This window comes from Elgaria multicarinata, chromosome 1 (assembly GCF_023053635.1).
Source record: "Elgaria multicarinata webbii isolate HBS135686 ecotype San Diego chromosome 1, rElgMul1.1.pri, whole genome shotgun sequence".
In the NCBI taxonomy this organism is placed as follows: Eukaryota; Metazoa; Chordata; class Lepidosauria; order Squamata; family Anguidae; genus Elgaria; species Elgaria multicarinata.
Genome location: NC_086171.1, coordinates 122,250,972 through 122,277,230, shown reverse-complemented (window position 1 = coordinate 122,277,230; position 26,259 = coordinate 122,250,972). Strand labels below are relative to the sequence as shown.

At 42.0% G+C, this 26,259-nt stretch overlaps 1 protein-coding gene across 1 annotated transcript in view; it reads left to right on the top strand.

The window, feature by feature from the left end:
* BCAR3 (BCAR3 adaptor protein, NSP family member) overlaps positions 1 to 26,259 on the top strand; it is a 100,542-nt gene that overhangs the window by 25,623 nt on the left and 48,660 nt on the right. The window contains exon 3 of the mRNA XM_063135960.1: positions 11,216 to 11,255. Coding sequence (XP_062992030.1) covers positions 11,216 to 11,255 — 40 coding nt within the window. The remainder of the gene's footprint in view (positions 1 to 11,215; positions 11,256 to 26,259) is intronic.

The window sequence follows — 26,259 nt, the reverse complement described above, 5'->3', positions numbered from 1 at the left end:
ATAGAGCCCAATGGGGCACATATCTGAGTCGGCACATAAAGGATTGCATTGCAAAAGATCGTTTATGGAGCAGTCTTATTTATGTCTATTCAGACATCAGTGCTCTTGAGTTGGGCGGGATTTACTTTCAGGTAGGTGTGTACAGGAATATTTGAAACTTCCTGTCTGAAAGTTTCAGATATTAAAAAAAGGATCTTTAGAGGTTGGAGTTTAAAGGGAACTCTGTCCAAATTCATCTCTGTCCCACATCTAAACTATTTCTGATGTGTTTCTGTTCAATCTACCTAGGGCTGTCCTAGATTTAGGTTTTGGGTTTTTTTAAGTTCCTTGTCTGGTTTTTAACCAATCAAGGGCACACTCTTATTCATGTTTAGACAGAAAAAGCCCTACAACCCTCATGTTGGCTGGGGAATGCTGGGAGTTTAGGACTTTTTTCTGTCTAAACTTACATAGGATTGCACCCTTAGTAAAGGCAAATATTGCAAAATCCCAATGAACGTTCCCTTTTTTAAGGATCTTGATTGTGGAGGTTGTTTGTTTCTTTCAAGTGTGAGAACTTACAAACACCTTCCCAAACTCACATTGGTTGAGGTAATGCAAATGCAAAGAGGGGGCGGCATTTGGGGGGGGCAGCAAATAATCAGCAACCAGCAGGAGGGGTTCTTAATCCTTTCCAGTGCCTGCTGATTTTCCCCTTCAAATGGCCCCTGAGACTTCTTCCCCAGACAAACATGTTTTGGGTGCTCGACATAAATGGGCTAAAAGGAGCAGGCTTTTGCAGACGGAAAGCAGTTCGTTAGGGAAGGATTGAGCAGGCCTTTCTACCTGCCAATCTAGCCCTGCAAACATTGTTCCAACAAGAACTTGAAGAAGGGTAATGCTAAGTGAGGTTTGTTAAAGGAGGCATCTGTGTTCTACTTAAGCTGTGGAAAGAAACTCCTTCATCCACCTCTTATATCTTTTTCCTTTTTTGGAGACTTGAACTTAATATCGATAGTGGGGTGCAGACAGGGGGCAGGTAGACCAGAAAATAAATGAGCAGCCCCCATATGCCTTTGCCACTGTGGTTGGTGACACAGCCATGAATGCTATGGGGTAAGCCAGATTTTTTTTTTTTTTGCAAGTTTACTTACCTCTATAGTTTATCCCTCTCCCAAGATCTCCGTGCAGGTTGCACTGGTTTCTGCAATCAGTTTCCCCATTAAACCATTTCTCTTCTTCTTTGCTCTTGAGCAATGGTGCTAATCTTAACTTCCTCAGTCTGGCTCTCCACCAACCAGCCTTAGTCCTTTCTCCAGCAGGTACTTACACATGCCGAGGTGTGTGTGTGTGTGTGTGTGTGTGTGTGTGTGTGTGTGTGTGTGTGTGTGTGTGTGTGTGTGTGTGTGTATGTATGTATGTGTATGTGTAGCCTTTGTTCTGTCCTCCACACCACTCCCAGTCTGGTCCCTTGCACAACATGTTGAGCATAGTGCTTAACTGGACATAGCTTCCTCATCCATCTTCTCGGGCTGACAGGTTCCAAAGATAACACTCCAAGCAGTGTGCTACATTCTTATGGGAAATAATTGCTAAACACAAGTGGATGAGAAAGCTCCCTTACCTGCCACAGCTCCCTGTGAATGGTGGATTAGATTTTGTGACCAGCTGCTGGGGTTACACTCTTTGGGCTCCAACAAAGGAGAAGATAGACTAATGGCATGGTGGGCGCCATCCCCTGGCTACTAGGCTCCATGCCAGACTTTCCTAAGCCTCAGGAGATTTGGCAACCCTCTGTCCATCACAGGTTTAAAACAGGGGTGGGGGAGAGCATTGCTTAGATCCCACTAGCATGAATAACTTCCACCCTTGCCTTTTGGCATTTGAGATCATTGTTTAGCACAAAAATGCAGATTATTTTCACTATAAACCACAAATAGTTTCCTATGAGCGCAGTGCGGACTGTTGCAATGTTGGCACACTGAGTCACGTACCAGCGTTCTTGTTTGGTGGATGGAGAAGATACCCTCTTGACCTCTCTGGGTTTAGCTTTGGTTTGAATCCTCATGTATTTCTCTGAACTCTTGGTGCATCGGCATCTATAGTGTGGCAAATACATTAAGGGTCCTAAATCTGCACCATCAAACTCAGTTCAATAGCTAGAGAAGGGGTAGGTAACGTGTGGCCCTCCAGATGTTGCTGGACTGCAATTCGAACCATTCCTCACATTGGCCATGTTGGCTAGGGCTGGTACAAGTTGCAGCCCAACAACATCTGGAGGGCCACAAGCTGTCCACCCATGGTTTAGTGGCTAGAGCTTCAGTGGCTACAAGGTAAGGTTTTGGTTCATTTGTTCTCCCTGGGTTTCAGTCCTGCAACCTGTATGAAGGAAGAGTAGAATGGCTCCAATAGGCCCCAGAACTGGTATATCAGGGGTTTGAACCTCTTTCAGCTTTGGAGAAATTCTCAGGGGGCTGCATTTCAGTGTGGGCAGGGCTGAAGGCAAAGGAATGGGACCAAATATATCCACATATTTTACCTTAAAGCTCTTATAGCCAGTCACTAAGCCTTAGGAGAGGCATTTCAACCTTTTAGAATGGGAGAAAACCATACAAAAGCTGGAAAACCAGCAAATGAGCCCTTGTGTGGCTCTTCAAATCGTACTGAGATTTGTCAAGGTCATATAAATCCCGCTAAGAGCCTTCTGCACCTTAACTCGAAGCACCCTTGCATCAGAAGCAGAAGTAGAGCTCCATGGTGATGGTTTGGGAAGAGCTGCACTCTAAGAGCTCCATCTGACAAGCGTTTTACTACATGCTCTTTACTGGGCACTCGTGAATTACTCACATGACATTGTGTGCCTCTCGCCTGTCTTCCGCCCCTTCTGGCCATTATTGCGCCGCAAAAAACCCCTCATTAAGTCCGGTTGCTGCTCTCTCCTACCAGACTGAATGGGGCTACTTACTTCCTGTTTTCAGGAAGCGACGGGGGAGTGGCGACATAAGAAGTGATGGGAGCCACGCATTTGACTAGGTGTGATGAAGCATTAATGCTCCCCCAGAATTGCAGCGCACTCTGAAGCTGCTGTGAGGGGAAGGGAAGGCTATGTTACGGTCCTATAAAAAGCCATTCTGCTCTTTGTGAGTGCCAGTTCTGGGGTTTGGATTAATAGTGTTTTCAGCTCCAAAGAAGCAACATAGTTGTTCTCATAAGCACTCAGTTCTTCCATCTTTAAAACACTATCTTTGATTTCAAATGCCTTTTCCTCTTTCTGAAAATTATGCAAGTGGAAGATGTTGTATTTTGCAGAAGAAATAATCTTAAAGGTATGTTTTCAAAGATCCACCTTCACTGCATTGTTATGTATATTAGCTTTCACATTTTGAGCTACTGATCCTAAATCTCAATAGGGGAAGCTTATTTAGCCCAGTTGAGTGCCATAATCTTGGTAGAAAGGCGGGGTACAAATAAATCAATCTGTAAATAATTTACAAGGCCTGACATGTACATGCTGACTGAATTTCAAGCTTCCAGCACTGATGACTGGCATGTATGGATGATTCTGTATTTGCAAATGAGTGCATGCATGTACTTGTAGAGTGTATGTTTGGTTAATTAATCCACTAATACTGAAATGGCAAAGATACATCCTGATCTCAAATAAGCATTCAAGTGCTGTTAAAATGAGCATTGATCATTACTTGGAGTCTAGCTGTGAAATCTCTGGCAACTGAGAGAACTGACCACATTGAAATCTAAAGAAAATTGCTTTTATCTATGTGTGTTTATGTCAGTTTGAAGACTATTTAAACCAGCATGTGAAATGCAATGCTAAAATGTTATGGAATTCTTGTAGCAAAGTAGAAATCTGTAATAGGTTTAACATTTAAATGCAAAACTTAATGAATGAAGTTTCTCAGATCAATCTTGTGGTATGATATGTGGGTATGTAACATTATTTAAACCTTTGTGCATGGTCCTACTAAATGTAAGCATTTTGAAGTCCCATTGAAATCAATAGGACAGTTTAAGCACTTTGAAATCCATGGAACTTGAAAACACTTGTTTGCTTAGTTGGGCTCTCTATTACTGTGGACACCTAGGACTGATCGAAACCCATAGGTCAGGGGAAGGAAGCCTGGTGTTCTCCAGCTGTTTTAAACTACAACTACCATAAGCCCATAGAATAGCCAGTGATCAGAGATGATGGTAACTGTAGTCCAAAACATTGTAAGGGCACACAGTTATCATCCACTGCCCTAGATATTTAGTTTTTAGGAAATCTTTACTAATTAAATTCAGACTTCAATCCTATACATAAATCCCACTGAACTCAATGGGACTTACTTCTGAATAATTATGCATGGGAGCACACAGTTAATTTATATAAATAAAGTTCTTATGCTTGTTCCATTTAGCTATTTTAATAATAATAATAATAATAATAATGATGATGATGATGATGATGATGATGATGATTGGCCTCTATTCACACAATGGCCAGTCAGATGCCCACAGCACTCTCCCACCCATGTTTCCCAGCAACTGCTGTACATAAACATAGTGCCTCTTATACTGGAAGTAGCATACAGCAATTAGAACTAGAAGCCATTGATAACCTTCTCCAGGAATTTCTTTAATCCCCTTTTAAAACTATCCAAGTTGGTGACCATCCCTGTGCCTTGTGGAAGTGAATTCCATAGTTTAACTATGGCACCATAGATTTGTATAAGAGGAGTATGACCTTGGCAGTTTATTTTCAATTCCTTTCCTAATTACGCCTAACATGGAGTTTGCCACCTTTACGGCGGCTGCACACTGGGTTGACATTTTCCTTGAGCTGTCCACCACAACCCCAAGACCTCTTTCTTGGTCGGCAACTGCCAGCTCAGATCCCATCACGTTATACTTGAAGTTCTTGGGGTTCCCCCCCCCCAACATGCATCACTTTACACTTGCTTACAAGCATCTGCCATTTCGATGCCCACTTTCGCAGCTTGAAGAGATCCATTTGGAGCTCCTCACAATCCCTGTTTGTTTTAACCACCTTAGATAATTTTGTGTTAACAGCAAACTTGGCCACTTCAATGCTCAGTCCTAATTCCAGATCAATTAAGGACAAGTTGAAAAGTGTTGGTCCCAATACAGATCCCTGTGAGACGCCACTGTTTACATCCTTGCATTGGGAGAATTTGCCATTGCTATTCTCTGCTTTCTGCTATTTAACCAGTTACTGATCCATCAGAGGACTTCTCTTATTCTATGACTGCTAAATTTGCTCAGGCATCTTTGGTGAGGGACTTTGTCAAAGGTCTTTTGGAAGTCCAATTAAACAATGATCACCCTGTCCCAGCATGCACCACTAAGACAACAGTAACTGCGTTGCCCTAGTTAAAAGTAACAGCACAGTTTGGAAGCTCAGCTAGGATGTCTGAGTGATGTGCTAAAAAGGCGCAAAAGTCAATGCCTTTGAAAGATTAGCACACTAAAGGCAAGCAGCATTTGCTGTTGGCCTCTTTTGCCTCCAGTGTGTGTTTCTGAGTGTCTATGATGTCACCTGAATAAGTTCATAAGTTAATGCTATTCTTTAAATGGGAAGCTGCTTTTTGTTATAATTGTTCTCTTATCTTCTAAAGCATGAAACAGCTTTTCCTTTCCAATGCTAATGAGCTGCTCTCTACATCAAATGCTTCTTTGTTGACATGGAAATAAGGCTTATCTGATCGCTGGGAAGCCAAACATGGAGTGCAAATTCAGCACTTGCGAACCCCTGTTTTAGTCAAACTTCATCATGTGCAAGTCGAAAGCGTCCCTCTGTCTAAAAGCACACATCCTGTAAGCAAACAGCAAAACAAACCAAAGAAGCAGCGAACGTGGGTTCTGCGGAAAGTTAAACATCTTTTAACTAGGGACTTTATAATGCCAGATGAAAGACAGCTTATTAAGGTAGTGAAACAAGCTTTCAACTGCAATTGATGCTAAAGGTCTCATGCGCAGCTGTGTTTGAGCATAGTTGTAATCCTGTTGGTTTATTGCTGGTGGCCCCATAAACATGACTAATTAGAACTGGTGGTAAGAAACTAACGTTGGTGGCGTGTCTTCTTTATTGGTTGTGTATATATATATTGCTTGCAGAGAAATAACTCGGGGGAATTGTTACGGATAATCTCGAGAGGCATGGTTTGGGAACATTTTCACCCACAGAAGCAAACCTGTAGCCAGAAATCTTGGAGGGGAAAGTATATATGCTTTTGAGAATTATATATAAGATGGACCTGCAACAAAATGTTGCAGTGTATATCCTTTCTCCTAAAACAAATGCTTCAGTTCTAGGATTCCACGCCACCATTCTCTCCAAGCAGGGCATTCCATTCTTTTTCTTACTTCCCCGTTCGATTTTTCCTTTTACAACTATCACTCTGCTTCTGTGGCTTCTGAGCATGCTCAGTCTGCATTGGCCCTCCTAGATTTATTTTTTAAAAAATATATTTCCCCTTAAGCATTCTGATGCTTCCCTCTTATTTCTCAGTGATCCTGTTTTGGCAGCGTTCCGGTGGACATCCACTATCCGAGTTTGCCATTAAAATGTGTGATTCTTGTATATAAAATGTAGCAAATAAATAAAACCCCAATTTTAAACAGCTTAACTCTGCTGAGGGGTAGTGTGCATTCTTTGGAAAGTTATTTTATAAATTGAATGCCACTGCCAAGAAGGCTCTGTGCTCTATGAATGTAGATTTCTCTTCCCATGTGGAGCAAACCATTATCTGGTGACTTAGAGCTTTTCTACACAAGGCTGTTAATCCACTGTATCTACTTTTGGTTTCATCGCAGAATTGAGACCCAAGCATTACACAAGGAATGTTTCCTTTCCTGCTTTTCTGCTACATAACCTCTAGATGGCACTGTGGTATAGTGGAATAGAGTAAATACACCAAAAAAAATCACACTTCCTTTGCTTTCACAAATGCCACATTTTCTCTGTTCTAAAATATTCACTGAAAGTGCTTATTAAACAGAAGTGAAACTGGGGGTCACAATGTCATCTAAAGAACCCATAAACAACCATGAGTAGGGAATGATGAGTGTAGAAAAGCCCTTAATATGAGACAAGGTTCTTCCCCTATAGAAGAGTGTATGCCAGCACTGATATAATACTAACAGTAATTATGCAAATTTTACCTTTGCTTTCAACAGTCTCTGATATGCTGTAATTAGAAAACAATGCCATTGAGTTTGATTGTGTATTCATTCCCTACAACAGTAGAGTATATCGGTGGTGCAGCATGAGTTACGTAACTATGAGCAACAAGCTCATGACGCCACTTTTTGACTTCTGTCTTATGTGTTTAAACTTTAGACCAGGGGAGGCCAACTTGTGATCCTCCAACTGTCGTTGGACTGTAATTCCCATCTTCCCTCTCTATTGGCTATGCTGGCTAGGGCTGATGGGAGTTGCAGTCCAACAACAACTGGAGGGGCACAAGTTGCCCATGCTTGGTTTAGGCCAATGGTCTTAAACTTTCCAGACCGTGAACCCAGTTTCAACCTCAATGGAGCCCATTACCTGTCTCTTGGTCCCGGTGTCTCTTTCTACTTGGGTCTGGACAGATGGAGACATAATGCGTAACCATTTTGAGCTTTAATCTTGCTGGTTAAGTTCCCAAACCCAGTAAAAACTGGGTGTAGCTTGTCAAGTTGAGCCCTATCCCCAGAGCAAGCGTAGTCAGACTTCAAGCTGGTGGAATCTACTTCATTGTTTTTAGTAGAACCCCAAGATCTGCAAACTAGACGGTGATGCAGATTCTATATTCTTAGAATTCGATTGTGGGCCCATGAATTTGTTTTGAGAACCAAAACTTTCAGTTTACAGTCCATTCACACAAAACCCCACTTATTTCAGAATAACAGGGGAGGAGGTCATTTTGTTGCTGAGTTATTTTGTAGCTGCTATTGCTAAGCAGTTGGGAGACAGGAATCCTTGCCAATCTGCTACAGATCACCAAGAAATATCTACCAGCTCTGCTCTAGAGATGCTAGAAGATGGTGCTTGTCACTTTGTGGCACGATGCTATTTTTAGTCATGGTTTGTTCAGTGCAGATGTAATGCGGAAAACGCTTCTTTCAAACCCCATTTAAATCATGGTTCCACATCCTCTTTGCAGGCAATTCTGAACCATGATTAGGTAATGCAAATGTAATGCTTAACCATCATTAAGGGCTCCACCTAGCACTGGTGTGGCATTCTGCTGCTTCCCTTCCCTTGTATCCTAGCCAGCATGAAACCTGTGCATGGTCCAAGGATAATCTGCATAATTGTGACACATCAGACGAACATGAGAATTTCTTATGAAATTTGTAGAGTTTAAGGCTGCAATCCTATGCATGTTTAGGCAGATAAAAGTCTTATAACTCCCAGAATGGCTAGCTGGGGAATGCTGGGTTTTTTAGGACTTCTGTCTATCTAAACATGCATAGGATTACATCCTGAAAGAATCTATTTTCAAGCAATTTGGGGAGGACAAAGGAAGAGACTTCCTTATCAGACTAGGTGCAGAGAAAATGTTCAGAAGTTGGATATCAAGTTACAAGCACAAGACCAACTTAACAAAAGTCTCCTATGAGGATGCCTGTAAGAGATTAGCTTGTCATTCACCACAGTCCTGAACATGTTTACCATGAAGTAAGACCCTCTGATTTCAACGGGATGTACGTGGGAGTAAGTGTGTAGAACAAGGATGGGGATGTTGCTGGACTGCAACTCCTAACAGCCCTAGCCTGTATAGTTAATAGAGAGGGATGATGGGAGCTGTAGTCCAAAAGCATTTGGAAGGCTACAGAATTCCCATCTGTGGCGTAGAAGATTGGAACTGGAGACAAACCAACCCTTTTGCCGCCAGTCCTTTTTGTTCGTATTACAGAAGAAGATAAATTTGTGATATCTGCCTAATATTACACAGCTATAAAGCTGATTTACAATGTGTAGTTGTTCAGTTCCCTTCCAAAGAATGCTGGAGCTGCCTAGTGAATCTTTATTAATAGGCATTTGGTTGAAGAGTACCTTCTATGCCTGGGGAACAATTTGAATCTCTATATAAAATAGCATAGCTGCCCCTCTGTTCTTTTAAACAAGGCTTTTACTGATTTAAACTTTGTTTCTAAACCAAGTAATTGCATCTGTGTGTGTGTGTGTGTGCGCGCGCGCGTGCGTGCGTGCGTGCAATTTACTTAAGTTCACAATAGATCTTTCAAGAGGCACGTTAATACAGAATTCAATATTCTAGATTAAATTACCACTTAGAAAATGAAAGATCCTTCCACTTTCCATACAATGATTAGATTCTTCTTTAACCCATTCATTTCAATTAGAGGTGCCTTGGAAACCTGCCTTCTAATTATTTTTAAATACATATTTGGGTGTAATAGAGAACTTTTCAGTGTGCTCGGTCAAGTTTGATGGGGAATGACTCCCAAAACGAAAAAGATGTGCTGTCCTTTCGCTCCGTGAAGCGGGCTGTCTTTTTCTTCTAAAGTCAATAATGCACCATCATTTTGTAGTCAGCGTTCACAAATTTGCTGTGGATATAGGAAATATTGTGGTTTTGGGGTGTGTGTGTTGTAAACATAAGAGTTTTGAAATAAATATGTGGAGTATGCAGTAATAACCTGCTGGTGGATTACAGTGGTCCAGTTTGCAAATCGTCAACAACTCGGGTCCCTGAGTTGTTTATCGCAATGTCCCAACCTGGAATTCTGGATTGTTGGAGGATGAACAACCTAGAGTTTGAACCTATGGCTTGCATGAAAGAAACAGTAAAAGATGTCTTATTACTGCTTGGCAGGATGATACAAGGTAGCTTGATCATCTCTGGCCCATACAGATGAAAGGCTTACTCCTGAAGTAGTAGCTTGGGCATCTGTACCTCCTCAAGTAGTAGTTTGGGTATCTGGAGCTCCACCTCGGTATTTTGTTATGCCCTAAGAGCTTCCTAACATTCCAGCAATGGGCAGGGTCAAATGCAAAAGGGGTGGAACCAAACATAAAAGGGGTGGAGCCAAAATACAAAAATGTCAGTATAGTGTAGCTTGAAGTTCTTACTGCCAATAACTAAGGGCATGGCTGGGTGGAGTGATCTCCCCACATGATACACAGGGGATCCTGGGAGCAGGGAGGGATAATCCCTCCCTTGCCCCAGGATATCACCCTACCCTCTTAGCCCGCTTTTTCTGCGGTCTTGGGTTGATCCCGAGACCATGGAATGTGTGTGCGGGCGTCGCGGGTTGTCCTGCTCATCGTGAAGTAACGGTGAAGACCTGGGAATGGGGCACAAAGCTCCTCAGGAGCTCTGTGCCCATCGGGGGCGGGGAGCAGGGATTTTTTTTAAAAAAAACACCTTATGGTTTGCGTTTGAGCGCTCGTGCACTCCTTCTCCTTTTTTAAAAATGGTGGGGCTCAATGTCTTCTTCCTCCTGGGACATCGCGCACTGTGTGTAGACAGAGGGGGAGATCTTGCGATAACCATATCACAAGATCCTCCCCCCTCCGTCGCGCTAGACCCGGTAGATCTAGCCATGGCCTTAGTTCTAGGGTAGGCATTTCAATCTTTAAGAATGAGGGGGAACATGCATAAGCCAGGAAATCACCAAGGTTTAGTGATTAGGGAAAAGGGAGTGGGGCCATTACGGGAAAACTGGAGGGCAACACTTGGCCCCCAGGCCTGGGGTTCCTCACCACCAGATTTACACAAATGGAGCTGACAGCCCCTCTTATTTTCTATAAGAGTCGCAGCATACAAGGTCATTGGGAAAACAGAAATAAAACTAATTATGATTGTCAAATGGTACGGTCACAAGGTTTACCTCAGGAGATGGAGGGCTGACCCAGAGTTTCATGTTTCATGTTCATAAATCCATATTAAAGGGCTTTGGTTACTTCTTCAGTTTATTTTCAATACATGTGGGCATTTTGATAATCCAGACTGAATGTCATAGAATGAATGCGATACATTGAACATCTCCATGTGCCACATATGTTAGCAGTGGCAATTGCTGGTAAATGGAAATTAGTAGAGACTCTCAAGTTCCTATGCTTCTATTGTGACTTTCTGTGCTGATTTCTCAGCTTTGCGGTATTGGTGTGTCACCACTAGATCCCAAAAGGAAGAATAATCACATATTGATTTTGTTCTCAATCAGATGCAGTCGTTGTACTCATTGATGTGCTTCTCTTTTGCAGAGATCAGAATACTATGGATCCAGCTATGGAGTATGTAAAGGTATGAAATATCACTTCAGTGCTAAAAATCACTATCTTATTAGTAAATGGCAATAATTCCAATAACATTTCTCTTCTCTGGTTCATGTTATGGTGGGTTGGCTCTTCGGAAAGAGTCAACCCACCCTCTAATTTGATTGCTTGAATGAAGCAAGTAGAAAGTAAGGTCAGTTTGTGACCTTGGTAATTAATCATCACTGTCACTAAAGGCTTTTTCATTTTCTTCTGATTATATTCCAACATTCAGGCTGTTGTATCAGAACTGGAACAATTTTTGTTTTGGTCAATTGATCTTTGATGTGTTCCTTTCACGCAAACTGCATTGATATAAATGGAAAGTACATTTAAATCCAGACTCCCCAATACCCCTCCCACCCCCACAATAGAAAAAAGAAACATCAAGGAAAACTGGTGGGATTGTTGAGACAGAACTGGAAAAATATGCCTCCTTTTGTGGGACACTGGTGGTCGCTGTATAGAAGAATTAAATTATACTGTGGATTTGTAGAACTCCAGGCAACACAACTATTTTGTGACTGTGAAGCATCTAGTAATTCGGGCAATGCGTTCTTATTGCTGCACAGTGCAATCTTACATGTTTCCACTCGGACATGAGTTCTGTTGAGTTCAGTGGGACTTACTCCCAAGTAAGTGTGCATAGGATTGCAGGATAGCACTAACAACTATGACAGTCTTTCTCAATATGGTGCCCTCTGTATATTTTGAACTACAACTACCATCAGCCCTAGCCAGCATGTAGTCCAAAACATCTGCAGGGCATTGTGATGGAGAGGGCTGAACTATGGGAATGCCTCAGCAGTTTTTAGCTATCTTTTCTTTTCATTGCACGTCTCTTTGAAAAAGCTTTCCACAAATTACATCTTCACTTTTTTTTAGTTTAGATCATTTCAGGTGCAATTCACACTACTCAAATGTTAATCGGTATTGATGGATCATGCCACCATGTGATGTCCTCATGATCTATCAACACAGGCTGACTTGTTGCCACATCAGTCTTGGAATGTGCTGCGGTGGCATGGCTTAATGTTATGCCACATTGAAAAATCTGGTTTTTGGTCTGAGTTTTACTCAATCACATGTAACCACTTTTCCCATGCAAAGCTGAAATACACAATCGGGAGTATCAGGTGGTGCAGCTTTTGCCGGGCTGTACCATTTTAGGCTGCAAGTGGGGTGACTGTATGTTTACATTTTATATATATAAACTATGTGTAGAAAAAAAATCATGGCAGGGAGAATGCTAAACTAGAACTTTTTTCCCCATGATATGCTAGTTTTCTAACTGCTGAGAGAGTTTGTTCCTCTTTTTTAAAAAACAGGGAGTATTCAAACATTACATCTTGCCAGTTAGGAATCAGAATGGTACAAACTGCACCATGTCATTCTCCTGAGTTGTATGTTTAAGCAATGCTCCCTCAGTGGTAGCATTCACATGGAATGGTAAATCAGAATTCACACAGCCCATTTGCAATCGTTTAGCTCCTAGTGTGAGTGGCTGATTAAATCAAAAAATGGTTTCTTTAGCTTGTCATTCCTTTTACAAGCCAAGATTGTAAACCAGGGTTTGTTTTTTGCTTAAGAATCCTGGCGTGTTTGGGAGCAACAGATTTGCGTGAAACACCCCCAACAATTGATGATAAAATAATAAAGTCTCCATTATTTTATTGAAATTACTTTCTGAATGGAATGGTATGCAGTCATCCATAAACAGTCCCAAGGCTGTTGAGATTTGCTGAGCAACCAATTCTGCTTCTACCTCTTTTTCTGTTTTCAGTTTAGACTTGCATAATGAGTGTACCAAGGCACAAAGTCTGCTTGTTTTCCTTGAGCTCGGAGAGTTAAACCTTATGCTCAGAGAATCCATTAGTGATTTTACGTCTTTATTTTAGATAATCTTGAGCATGGGTCTGTTCTAGAAGGAAATGACCATGATAAGCCATAAGCTATAAATATAACCCTTAAAGTGTACTTCTATGCACACTTATGTAGGATCAATCACCACTGAAGTCAATGGAGCTTCCAAGTAAAAGGATCATGCCTTTAGATGGCAATAAGTCCCACCACAATTGTGTCTTCTATCCACAACAGATGACAATTCAAGGATATTGGAACATGTGGTTTTAAATGGTTCCAAATACACCGAGAAGGGTTTGGTTGCTCCCCAACCCATTCCAAAAATGTACAGTAGAGTTTCCTGTGTCAAGAACTGTCTCAGGGAAGAATAATGTCTCAGAGCCTGAGAGGATGTGCATGAGTTTATAGTCGCATATGTGCAGTTAATAGATTTTACAGACGTCTGGGTAAACTATGCACTGGCTTAAGGCTATAGGTCAGAGGCTCTCAGACTTTGACGTAGCAGGCCAAATCGAAGTTACGAAATTGAACTTTGGAAGGATAACTAATGGGGCTGTGAATGTGATAGTTTCACCTGGTTTTGGCCAGTCTGGTAATGGTTCTATACAAAGTACATATGGTATGAAGCAGTGACATACCGTGGCGTAAGCCAATGGCAACTTATGCAAGATCCATTATGGTGTGGATGCTGCAGCAGTACCATAGAAGTACAACAAAGAAGTAGGATTGGATACAGCATTCACAGTGTCATCAGTATCTAGGGCCTAATCTACACCAAGGAGGATATTGCACTATGAAAGCGTCATGAAAGCGGTATATAAAAGACAGGAGCCACACCAAGCAGGATATACAGCACTATGAAAGCAATATGAAAGCAGTATATGGTATGTGGCAATGGGCTCCAACAGTTGTCAGTGTACTTCAATACCGCTGTAAAGCAGTAGTGTGGCTCCTGCCTTTTATATACTGCTTTCATACCACTTTCATAGTGCAATATCCTGCTTGGTGTAGAGTAGGCCTAGGTTTGCTTTTTGTTTTTGTTTTTTTAAGGAAGGTTTCCTCAACTCTGAGGTTTGGAAGATTGAGGGCAATAGCTAGTGGGCCCCTGAGAAACATTCCCAGTGATGGTAGGCAGGCCTGGCAAAGTTCTTTGTCCTTTCTCATAACCAGCAGAAGCAGAATAAATAAAGCAAAATAAGGAAATACATGGAAATTGACTTGGAAGATACTACGGTTTTGTGGAGAGGCCCTTCTCCATCTTCTGACTATGGTAGAGGCTTGGTTGATGGTCACACAAGAGAGAGGGCCTGTTCTGTGTCTTCCATGCTCTTTGTTTTGTTTCCTAAACCTGACTCTGTTTTTGTTGTATTGCTATTTTATGGGAAATTGCTGTATTTTATAGCAGGTTTTAATGGCTGAGTGGTGTGCAAGCTCTAGAAGGGCAGGGTGTAAATAAATAAATGATGCAGGTTGCAGGATTCGCCCTGTATCCCCCCTTTTAAAAAAATATTCATTTAATGTTTATAGGTAAAATATAAATGAAAACACAGGTCCTATTCAAACACTAGTTAGTTAAATTAGCCAATCACAATCGTCTTCACATTTCATAGTACGCAGTGGTTCAGGATCCAGCAGAATTCCATACAAGTTCTTACTGGACGGAAGTTCCAGATCTTCAGATTTGACTAACCCTGAAGAATGTGTCCAGGTCTGCTGATTGACGTCAGACAAAGGCACAAGGTGATGTTGGTTAAGATTAAGACCAGGCATATATGGATTATGTTCTTGCAGTGCTTATGTAGATCTTTGTGTTTGTTCGTGTTTTTCACATGGATGTACCCATTGATTGGCCCTGCTTGGAAATGTCCGTGCCAGACGGTGAATGCAGCCTTTTCCCAAGTGGTAAACTACCCTGGAGTGCAAGTTGTTAATTTACAAGCTGGTATAGTCCCACCAAGTGGGGAGAAGAATCTTACTCTGTGTCCAGGTTGCTTATCAGTTGCAGAAGTATGATAATATCCACTTCACATCTTGCCGGGACAGCCAGGTTGCCAAGTAGTTACATGCACACCCCAGGAAGTCACCGCTTGGCAAATGCTAATCCCTACCTGCGCTTAGCTCTAAACAGCATGATGGGTTAATTCACTGTGATCTTGCCAAATCTATTTGAGTGAAGATGAAACACACATTGGCCAGTTTCAAGCAATAGTAATTACGTCCTGTGTTGCGTCTACACACATAAACCGAGCCAAGCAGTGTTGGCCATTTAAACCCTATTTATAGTCTGCTTTTACCTTTGTTGTAGGTTTGCTGTATCATTTTGCCTTTCATCACCTGTGCTTTCCCTTTGTTTGACAAACACTTCCATGTCTCTGAAGCAAATGATTAGTTGCACTTTAGATGTAAATTATGAGATCTGTCTAGAGATGCCACGCTAGAGAGTGAAAGCAGAAAGGAAGGATTTTGCTTCCTATTAATGTTGCTCAGAGACACATGAGAACTTGAGATATTTTTAGCCTGCGTATTTGTAACATAAATTGTAGAGGGGGGATCTTTCTTTTTCTTTTAAATGGCTCTGCAAAATAGCATTTTTGTAATAGCTGAATGCAAATGAATGCTTTTTATAACATCTATAAAGTATTGATGCATTAGGTCATTCTGTAGCTTAAAGAGGAGGCTGCTACTTATACAAAAGCCGGGTCCCGTGAACAAGCCAGTGTACTGAGAAGTGGCTGCATGATGAGAACTCTTCTTTTGTTCTGTTAGCACTACTGAAACTCTCTGGTCACAGTTAAATAGCTCTTTTAGAATTGGCTTTTATTCTCCAAGTGAAACAGGCCAATCCACTTCAGGCTGGCTGCTCACAAGAAGCGATGAAAGAAATTTTATATTTAGGGTTGTTTTTTTTTAGAAAAAAAAATTAAGAAATGAAAAGGGAGTGAGATGCTTTTCAGTAAGGCGAAACAGCTGCATTGTTGTTGGTTGAACATACCTTGAGGAAGAGAGAGAGATTTATTTTGGGACAAAGACAAACAAGGGCAGCCTTGCCCAACCTCACAGGTAGGCAACTTGTGGCCCTCCAGAAATTTTGGCCTACAACTCCCATCATCCTTCATCATTGGCTAGGCTGGCTAGAGCTGATGGGGATTGTAGCCAAAACATCTGGAGGGCCACATGTTGTCTGTCCCCTGCCCAACCTGGTGCCCTTCAAGGAGGCAGTAGTGCGACCACTCCTGAAGAAGCCCACCCTGGACCCGATGGTATTAGGCAACTCTACCGCCCAGTTGCTAACACTCCTTTTTTAGGGAAGGTACTTGAGAGGGTTGTGGCGGAGCAACTGCAGGCACTCTTGGAGTATACTGATTATCTAGATCCATTCCAGTCTGGGTTCCGATCTGGTTACGGGACTGAATCAGCCTTGGTCACCCTGATGGATGACCTTTATCGAGAGAGGGACAGGGGGAATGCAACCCTGTTAATCCTGCTCGATCTCTTGGCAGCTTTTGATACCATTGACCATGGTATCCTCCTGGATCGACTCTGTGGGATGGGCATCGGAGGCACTGTTTTACAGTGGTTCCGGTCCTACCTACGGGGTCGTTTTCAGAGAGTAGCATTGGGTGACCAGTCCTCGGCCTCCTGGCAATTGAGCTGTGGAGTGCCGCAGGGCACCATCTTGTCCCCAATGTTATTTAACATCTATATGAAGCCGTTGGGAGCGGTCATTAGGGGATTTTGGAGCTAAATGCCATCAATACGCTGATGACACACAGCTCTATCTCCCTGTGACAACTGAATCAGGTGAGGCTGTGCAAGTCCTGGACCAGTGCCTAGACTCAGTAATGGGCTGGATGAGGGCTGAGACTAAATCCTAGCAAGACGGAAGCCCTGTGGGTGAGTGGTTCCCGAGTCCGGGAGACAGGCTCATTGCCTGTTCTGGATGGGGTTGCTCTGCCTCTGAAAGAACAGGTTCGTAGTTTGGGGGTACTCTTAGACCCATTTCTGTCGTTGGAGGCTCAAGTAGCCGCCACAGTTTGGAGTGCCTTTTACCATCTTCGGTTGGTTCGCCAACTACGGCCTCTCCTGGACAGGGATAGCTTGACCATGGTGGTACAGGCATTGGTAGCCTCGAGATTGGATTACTGCAACGCGCTCTATGTGGGGCTGCCCTTGAAGCTGCTCCGGAAGCTGGAGCTAGTGCAGAATGCTGCAGCTCGGCTGTTGTCTGGAGCTGCCCCTTTCCAGCATGTAACTCCTCTGCTGAGGGAACTGCACTGGCTGCCTATTCGCTACCGGGCCAGGTTTAAGGTTCTTGTACTTGTGTACAAAGCCCTAAACAACTTGGGACCAGGATACCTGAGAGAGCGCCTTCTCCCTTACCAACCTGCCCGGTCACTGAGGTCATCCAAGGGCCTGCTCCTGGTGGTTCCACCTAGATCCATCCTCCGATTGGAATCCACCAGGGGAAGAGCCTTCAGCATGGTGGTGCCCCTCCTGTGGAATTCCCTGCCTCTGGAGGTCAGGCAGGCAGGCTCCAACCTTGTACTCCTTTCGGCGCCTCCTGAAAACATCTTTATTCCAAGAAGCCTTTCTTTAACATGCAGCCTTGGATTTCTGTGTTGTTGTTGTTGTTTTGCTTCTTTTTAAATTTTGTTTTAACTGTTTTATTCTGTTTTTATTTTCATTTTACCTTGTACACCGCTCCAAAAATTTTTCAATGAGGAGCGGTATATAAATATTCTAAATAAATAAATAAATAATAAGTGCGCTGGACTACAGCTCCCAGCATCTCCAGCCTGCATGCCCAGTGGTAAGGATGATGGGAGTTCTGGTTCAACATTTGTTGGAGGGCACCAGATTGGAGAAGGCTGAGCTAGGCAGATAAACTGGCGGCAGGAGGATTTGTTTTGCTTTGCGCAAGGCTGCATATGCGCAGCCTAACATGCCAACTCCCTGCGGGGGAAAGAAGATCAAACAGTACCAGCTGTGAATTTGGAAGAAGAGGGTATTAGAGCATTTGGAATAAAATTTGTAGAATCTCTCTCTCTCTAGCATGGCTGCCTCCCACCTCACCCACTGACAATATTGAAAATGTGTTTTAAATAGAAGGGGGCTTGTTTCTATTTTTAAGAAAGGAAGAGGGAAGAATGGGTTCATCTCTTCCTTAAAAGGAAGTATTTCCATCAAATACTAGAGCTGTGCCAATGTCTGAAAAGTAGTGCTTTCCCTTGTATCAGTGGTTCTCAAATGTTTTAACTTGTGTCCATATATTTTTCGGGGTTTGTGTGTCATATGTACTGATTCATCCCATGCAATATCCACATAGAATTTAAGATTTGTCTAGGAACCTAAGCATATGGGAAGCTGCCATATACTGATTCAGATCCTTGGTCCATCTAATCCTAGGTCCATCTAACACTGACTAGAAGTGACTCTCCACGGTTTCAGGCAGGGTTCTTTCCCAGCCCTAATTGGGGGATGCCTGGAATCGAACCTGCGACCTTCTGCTTGCAAACCATGTGCTCTACCACTGAGCTACAGCCCCTCCCTTAAGATCTCATTATGGTCCACATGGCAGACTCAGATAAAGTCATGGGCAGAGAGGGTGGAGTCCACTGTACCCTCCAAAATTTTGGTGATTACAGAAGGGACATTCGAATTTGCTTCTAACACCGATGTTTGCATGCCAAAAATCCATGCATGCACTGATTAAAATTTAGTTAAAATTGCTAAATGGTTGTTCTCTACTCTTGTTCACTTATGTTGCAGTAGCTTGTCTGAACTGGTTTCCCAACAGGATGACTTAGTGAATTGATTGTAACAACTTTCCTTTAGTAAAACCACAAGATTTTATCCTCACAGTGGATCGATCTTGTTGTACTTATTACAGACAGTCTGAATACATTCAGCAACATTTACTGTTTGCCTAACCGGGAAAAGTGTACTAGTCTATTGTGTCCTGTGTTTCTGCAGTTTCACACCAGTACACTAGTGTAGAACAGAACATATAGAACAATAGAACACTTACACTTGAGCCTAGACACCCACCCTCATTTAACAGTTTAATTTCTAGTACAAGTTAAAGCCTGAACATCTCTAATGCACATGCAAACATTTTAAAAAGATGCTCCCAAAATGACCCCCCAAAGGTAAAATAGGTATGGGCAAAAGAGGGACTATTCCTGGTAAACAGTCCACAAATTCCAATGTATGGTCCATAAGCCGGAAGAGATGCGTGAAATCCATACAGCAGAGTACTCCAACTCACATCATCCCCAGCTAGCATGGCCGTACATGGCCACATTCATCAACAACTGGACCATGCATATTTCCTATTCCTGCGATACAACATGATACTGCTTCGGGCAATGATTATTTCATTTAGAATATAAGAAGTGCCATGCTGGATCAGACCAAGGGTCCATCTCATCCAGCTTTCAGTTCACACAGTGGCCAACCAGCTGTTGACCAGGAACCCACAAGCAGGACACAACAGCACCCTCCCACCCATGTCCCCCTGCAACTGGTGTACATAGGCACACTGCCTCTGCTACTGGAGGTAGCGCATAGCCATCAGGATTAGTAGCCATTTGTATGTCAAGAAACCAAACTGGGAGTACAGTCAGTCCCCTTATGATGCACCTGAGGAAATTCCACAAGTGGAGTTCGGTATTGGTTGAAGACCCACTCATCAGTTTGACCTTCTATCTTGGCAGGAACAGTCCATTAAGCTCCTCTTGACACCTTATCCCCAGTGCCCATTGATTGGCCACCCTCAGCCTTGTAACCCCCCCCATCCAATTCCCGCATATCGTTATTGACTGCATCCTGGCATTTCCCTTGAACTGGGCTCCGCTTTGCAGCACAGTCCTGTGTTCTGTAGAGCAGCTGACCTCCCTATGGGAAGCGTTGCTACTCATTAGGTGACATTTATTGGGTGGTAAATCAAGAAAAGACTGAGGGCAATTGTTTTTATCAATTTTGCCAAATCAAAACTAAGCACCTTTTTTTTTTTTTTTTTTTTTTTTGTAACTCATTGGCTCTTTGGTGGACAATGATTACACTTGGAATCGACACTAATCTTCTTGTCCTTGTGGGTCATATACCTACATGTCAGATTCATGTTTGTGCCAAAAAAGATGAATTGAATTCATTCCTCTTTCGGATATGGAAGTTCAGCATTTTTCTAAGCCCTTTTCTTTGGCATGACTGGACTAGAAGGAGGCTGATCGGAAAGGTTTTATGATTGGTGCTTTGTGTTAATCTCAAATGGCTTTGAGAGCTGAATAAAGAACATTAGTTTACCATTTCACATTAAAGAATATGAAGGTTAAAATGGATGGAAACTAGCAGGCAACAAGTTTAAAACGATAAGGAAATCATCAACTGATTCTTAGAACCCATAAATCATATCTACTTTACCTCAGCTTGGGGTTGAATGGCCTTCTTCAAGAGGAATGGACTTACCACAAGAGGAAGGCTCTGCTTGTGTAATGTCCCTCTGCCAATTTGGGGTATCCCTGTTCCCCCAACACATTTGAGCTCACCCCATTCGGCAGGGCCTCCTGACTCTCTGGGTGGCATTTTAGGGGACTGAAAGGGCTGCATGGGAAGCAGGGGGTTGTGAACTCCACTTCTGCCAGTGCAGTTGATCCATATTAAATCTGGATCCAACCTTTGGTGCAGTATTACTTCCAATCATAATGTTATGTAGAAACGTTGGCAAGATGATACGCAGCATTCGGACAAGGATCGTCAAGCATCACTCCAAACTGAAACATAATATTTTGGAAACACCATTGGTTCAGCACTTCATTGACTATTCACATAAATATGATGATTTCAAAATTTTGGTGACTGACAGGATTTACACTCACCAACATAATTGGTGTGGTTATAATAATCTCCTTCTCAAAAAAGAGGTGGAATGGATTTTCTGTTTAAATTCAACACAGCCTAATGGACTCAATATCAATATAGACTATTCTATTTATTTGGGTTAACCATGGCTGGTTGCCAATTAGTTATCAGCTTTTCACCGATATAAAAGCCTTTGAATGAAGTAACAGCTACCAGTTGCTCATGAAGAATTTGTTTGAGGCGTTTGGCCAGGTTTTCAAGGTTGGAGTTTCTCTATTCCTCTATTGATAAAAATACTATTGTTTAAAGTTTTCTTCCTGATATATATATATATATATATATATATATATATATATATATGCATATATACTTCTTTACAGAGAATCCACATGGGATGGAGGTTTGAACACTCCACTTCCCCCCCCCCCAACGGCATTAGCCCTAAGCTATACGGTGGTGAGTTACACACTTCTTCAACCAAACTGAATACTTCTTGCACCAACAATATTATGTTTGCATTTTCAATTTGTTTATGGGTGATAATAAGACTTTTATCTATTATTACATCTTTTCAATGTTTCTGAGGAAGCAACACGTGAAAACAGGAATTATATACCAGTAACCTGTTACACTGAAGAAACCTATTAATTTGTGACTTTACACTGAAAATTCATTCTGTAACCACATTGTATTGCATTGTTTATTGGGTTTTGAAATAATGAATGAGACCTATACATGTCTCAATATTATTGATTATTTATTACTGCTATTGTACTACATTGCAATTGTTTATAACTTTTATGTTATCTGCTAAAGGTGGTTACAATAATGTTGAATTTTTGTTCTTATTATAAAACTTTTGGTTCGTTATAACTGTTCACCCCATTTTTGACTTAACGTTTTTACTATAGTAGTTGTGTGCTTTGTGCACTATCTGTCTGGATTCAATCATAACGTTAGACATTTTGGTGTTCGAGGTGGGTTAAGGACCCCTTCTTTGTGTGTGTATCTTCATAGCTGGGAATGAGTCAATGGATAAAGCCAATGTTGCCAGCCCTTCAGATTTTTCCAAATATATCCCTTCCTAAAACAAAATTAGTTGCTTATTAGAGACTGATTTGTTGCTGATTAGAGGCTAAAGTACTGCTAATGTTGATGGGGGGTTACTTTGAAAATACTCTGGAAACTCCAGCTGGTCAGTAAGGCAGTAAGACTATTTACTGGGACTGGCCAATATGATCACATTATGCTAGTGCTTTATGATCTACACTGCCTGTCAGTCCATTTCTGGGGCAAATTCAAAGTGTTGGTTTTAACGTACAAAACCCTAAATGGCTTAGGGCCAGGTTACCTGTTGGATTGCCTTCTTCCAAATACACCTGCCCTGACCGTAAGATCATCCTCAGAGGCCCTTCTCTGAGTGCCCCAATCGAATGAGATGAGGCAGGTGTCTACTCAGGAGAGGGCCTTTCAGTGGTAACACCCTGGTTTTGGAGTGATCTTCTGATGCATACATTGTAATCTTTTCAATGCCAGGTGAAAACGTTTTTATTTTCTCATGCTTTTTCCCTCCAGTTCTAAAAACGGTATTAGTAATTTTTTAGATCTTTGCACTGCTGCTGTCTTTGATCTTGGCTACTAGTTTGCTTTTATTCTGTTTTGAATTTAGGCTTATAAATGCTGTTTTTATTGTGTTATTGTATTTTCTGGTTTTAAGTTTTATCTTGTAAACTGCCCAGAGAGCTTCAGCTAATGGGTGGTAGAGAAATGTAATAAAAAAACGCCTAGTATACTTGCTCAAAAGCAACCAAAAATGACTGACTCACCAGGAAAGGATATTGGCCTAGAAGAGCTGCACATTTGCCACAATTAAGACTTTTTTGTGTCTTGTTTGGGTACCTTTTTAATTGTTGGACGGATTCCCCCTCTCCCCAGAATTTGAAGAACATGGAAGAATTCTCTGAGAACATAGTCTTCACCTTACTCCTTAGCCAGCCATGATAGAATCTCTTTCAACCATGTAACTCAAACCTAGTCATCCTGATGACAGGAACTGCTAGTTAATACCGCCCTTAGGCGGCTAGTACAGTAATGGGCTTGTTGTAGCTTGTGAGTGTTGAGTCTGTTGGATTCCTAGTGCATTCTGCCAGAAGGGAAGTGCCTAATGACTGAAAGCTGAGAGAGTATTTGTCAGTGTTACACAAGCAAGTGAAACCCCTGTGCTCAGATTCAGTAGTTGAACCCTGTGCCCCCATTTGTGGTATCCCCAGCAGCAATATTGGAACAAGGGTAAACGTTGAGAAACTGTCACTGGGCTACAAGCAGAAACAAGAAAGACTTCTACCAATTCTAACACGCTGCATTTCAGTTTCTGTGCTGTAATGACTGTGAGCTAATAAACGGGGGAAAGGTTCTGGTGTGGATGTGTCTAGGAAACTTCATAAATTATTTTGTAGAAGCCATTTAGGATTTTATATTCCTGATTTAACCTTTTGGCCAAACGTTGACTTCCATGAAGGGCTTAGTAAAGAAGAACCAAGGTAGTAACTCACATATGAGTGATATTGTAATTTTTTTTCAGATAAATAACCTCGGTTCTGTGTCTAGATGTTGTTAGATCCAGTCATTTAATTTCAAGATTCCATTGTTTAGGTTTAATTAGGAATATGTCCTTTGAAAGTCTGTGCCTTGTGGTAATACAGTGCCCTCTAGTGTGAGAAATAGAGTGGTATTTTCCCACTAATACTAAAGAGAAAATGGCTATTTAGTGTCATAGAATCGATTTAACAATAGCTATGTGCTTCCAACCTATCAGAAGATGTAGTGGTTTGTTTTGATTTTTGAAGTTTGCTTTCAACTTGGAGAGACTCTGGAAATAAATACAAAATAATAGTTATTTGAAATAGTTTTTCTATTGAGCCCTCAAACAATATATTGCATCTAACAGTGCAGTCCTTGAAGTAAGCAGCACTTTTTAATGGGTTTACTTCTACGAAAATGCATATAGGATTACAGTCTAAGTTTATGGACTTACTGTTAATTTTTTTTATTCTGGAAATGCTACATTTACTTTTACTAGGCCTGATAGTGTGTTTGTTAGATCAGCCATCTCCAATTGGGTTCCTTTCAGATGTGGTTGGACTACAGCTCTCATCATACCCAGCCCCCAGTTGAAGAAGGCTGGGTTACGTAAAACCATTTTTATTAATCTTAGCAAAATTGCAGATCTTGCAAAACTAAAATGCCTTCTCCAAAGTACTTGTAATCTATATTGTATTGTATTATTTTATTCATTTATTTATATTTATTTATTACATTTATATACCGCCCCATAGCCGAAGCTCTCTGGGCGGTTTACTCATGGCAGTGTAATTTTTGACACCAATTCTAACTGCTCAGGAATCAAAACTGTTAGAATTTCTGCAGTCCAGCTTCAGTGAGGGAAGGGAAATATGTAAATATGGATGGTGTTAGAACTTCACAAAGCTATTCCCCTGGGGACAGAAATAGCTTTGTGGGGTAGGCAGAGGACTGAAAGATAGGGAAGTTTAATGGCAAGGGGCACAGATGCCAGGTTCTGAATGAAAGCTGAAGAGACACAGAGTTGAGGAAGGAAGGGCTACTGAACAAGGAAGGAAGATTTGGAGGAACCAGGGAGTATATAGTTGCAAAGAATAGAGTCTAAACTTTGAGGGGCTTCTGCATCCTTAAGCGTAGCATAGTCCTGACACCTCAAAAGGGAACAATGCGGGTTAAGAAGCCGCAGAAGAGGACGCTCCATTCAGCAGGTTTTAATTTAGAGAAAAGAGCACTTTTTCATTGGAACAGATGCCCGTGCTTGTAAAATGCAGGTTTCATTTCCGTGTGTGTGTGTGTATGTGTGAGAGAACATTGTTTCCAAAACCGGTCATTGTTAAAAGTCAATTTCATCAGGGATTCAGCTTTGACAGGCTCCTCAAAAGGAGCAAAATAAAGCAGTGCCTGTACAGTGGCGGTGCGTGTGTTTTAAAAAGACGCATTTCCAGCATATGGTTATCCATAGGGGGGAGCCAGAGTGTAATTTCTTGCCATGCAGATTCTGGTATAGGGGTGTATAACAAAGGAGACACAGTGTATGCCTCTGTGATGCTTACTGTTTAATTAGCAGTCGTGGACATCAGATAGACTAGCTGTATTGAAACATTTTGAGTCATATCACTCAAGTAATAATGTGGCAGTTTGACCTGAAGAAATTGCTTCCTAAACACAAGGCTGCTTCCAGACAATCCTGCCTCATTCACAGAATTCTGTGAGGGCTCCCGACAGTGACGTCTTGCACTCATAACCCTCCCGTGCTTTCCCACTGCTTCCTCCCTCCTTTTTTCTCTTTAAAGTGGAAAGTCTATTAAAGGTGGCCACACAATGCCTCCAAAAGGTTGCACTAGAACCCCTCTGTCTGGAAGCAGCCACATAAGCAAGTCTCTATTTGTTTTATGCACTCCCAAGAGAAAATATTGACAGCGGTTTCCTCTGACTGTCCTTGTGATTTTTGGAAGGAAATTTGAGGAAGAGAACAACATGGCTTCCTGAGGATCAAACTATCTGGGCACATGTATACTGCATGGAATGTAAGAGCCAAAATAGGGGGCCTGATCTGGATCTCAAAAGCCCCCTGCCCTCTACGCTAAGGTCTTGATCCAGATTGGGTCCCTTGGGTCCCTTGTGCCTATTCTAGAGTTAAAACAAAAACAAAAAACACCCATCACTGCTAGACACAGATTTAATATAATGTCTGTTTTGGCCTTCAGCAGCCACCTAATACGAGGTCAGAACATTTATCAGTGTAGTCTAGTATTGTGTACTCTGATTGGCAGTAGCTCTCCAGGGTTTCCCATCAGCTTCTAAGTGATGCTTTTAACTGGAGAAGGTAGGGGTAGAACCTGGCACCATCTGCATGCAAAGCCCATGTTACCACTTGTGTCCACTCCCAAAAATGTTTCTCCAGGCTAATGCTAGATGGGTCCTTCCATTTTAGAAGAGACTTTGGCTCAGAGATAGAGCACATGCCTTGCATCTCCAAGGGCCCCAGGTTCAGTCCTTGGCATCTCCAAAGGATCTGATGGGGCAAGGGTGGGTTCATTGGGTTAAACTGCACCGAGAATGATTGGTGTGATCAGAAATGGATGTTGTCTTCCCAATTTGTAAGGCAGCCCTGAGTGTGTGCATACTGGACCCAAAGAGCCATAGGTGGAGTCCCCTTCCTTCCCACTGCAGAGAACATACCTGTTTCA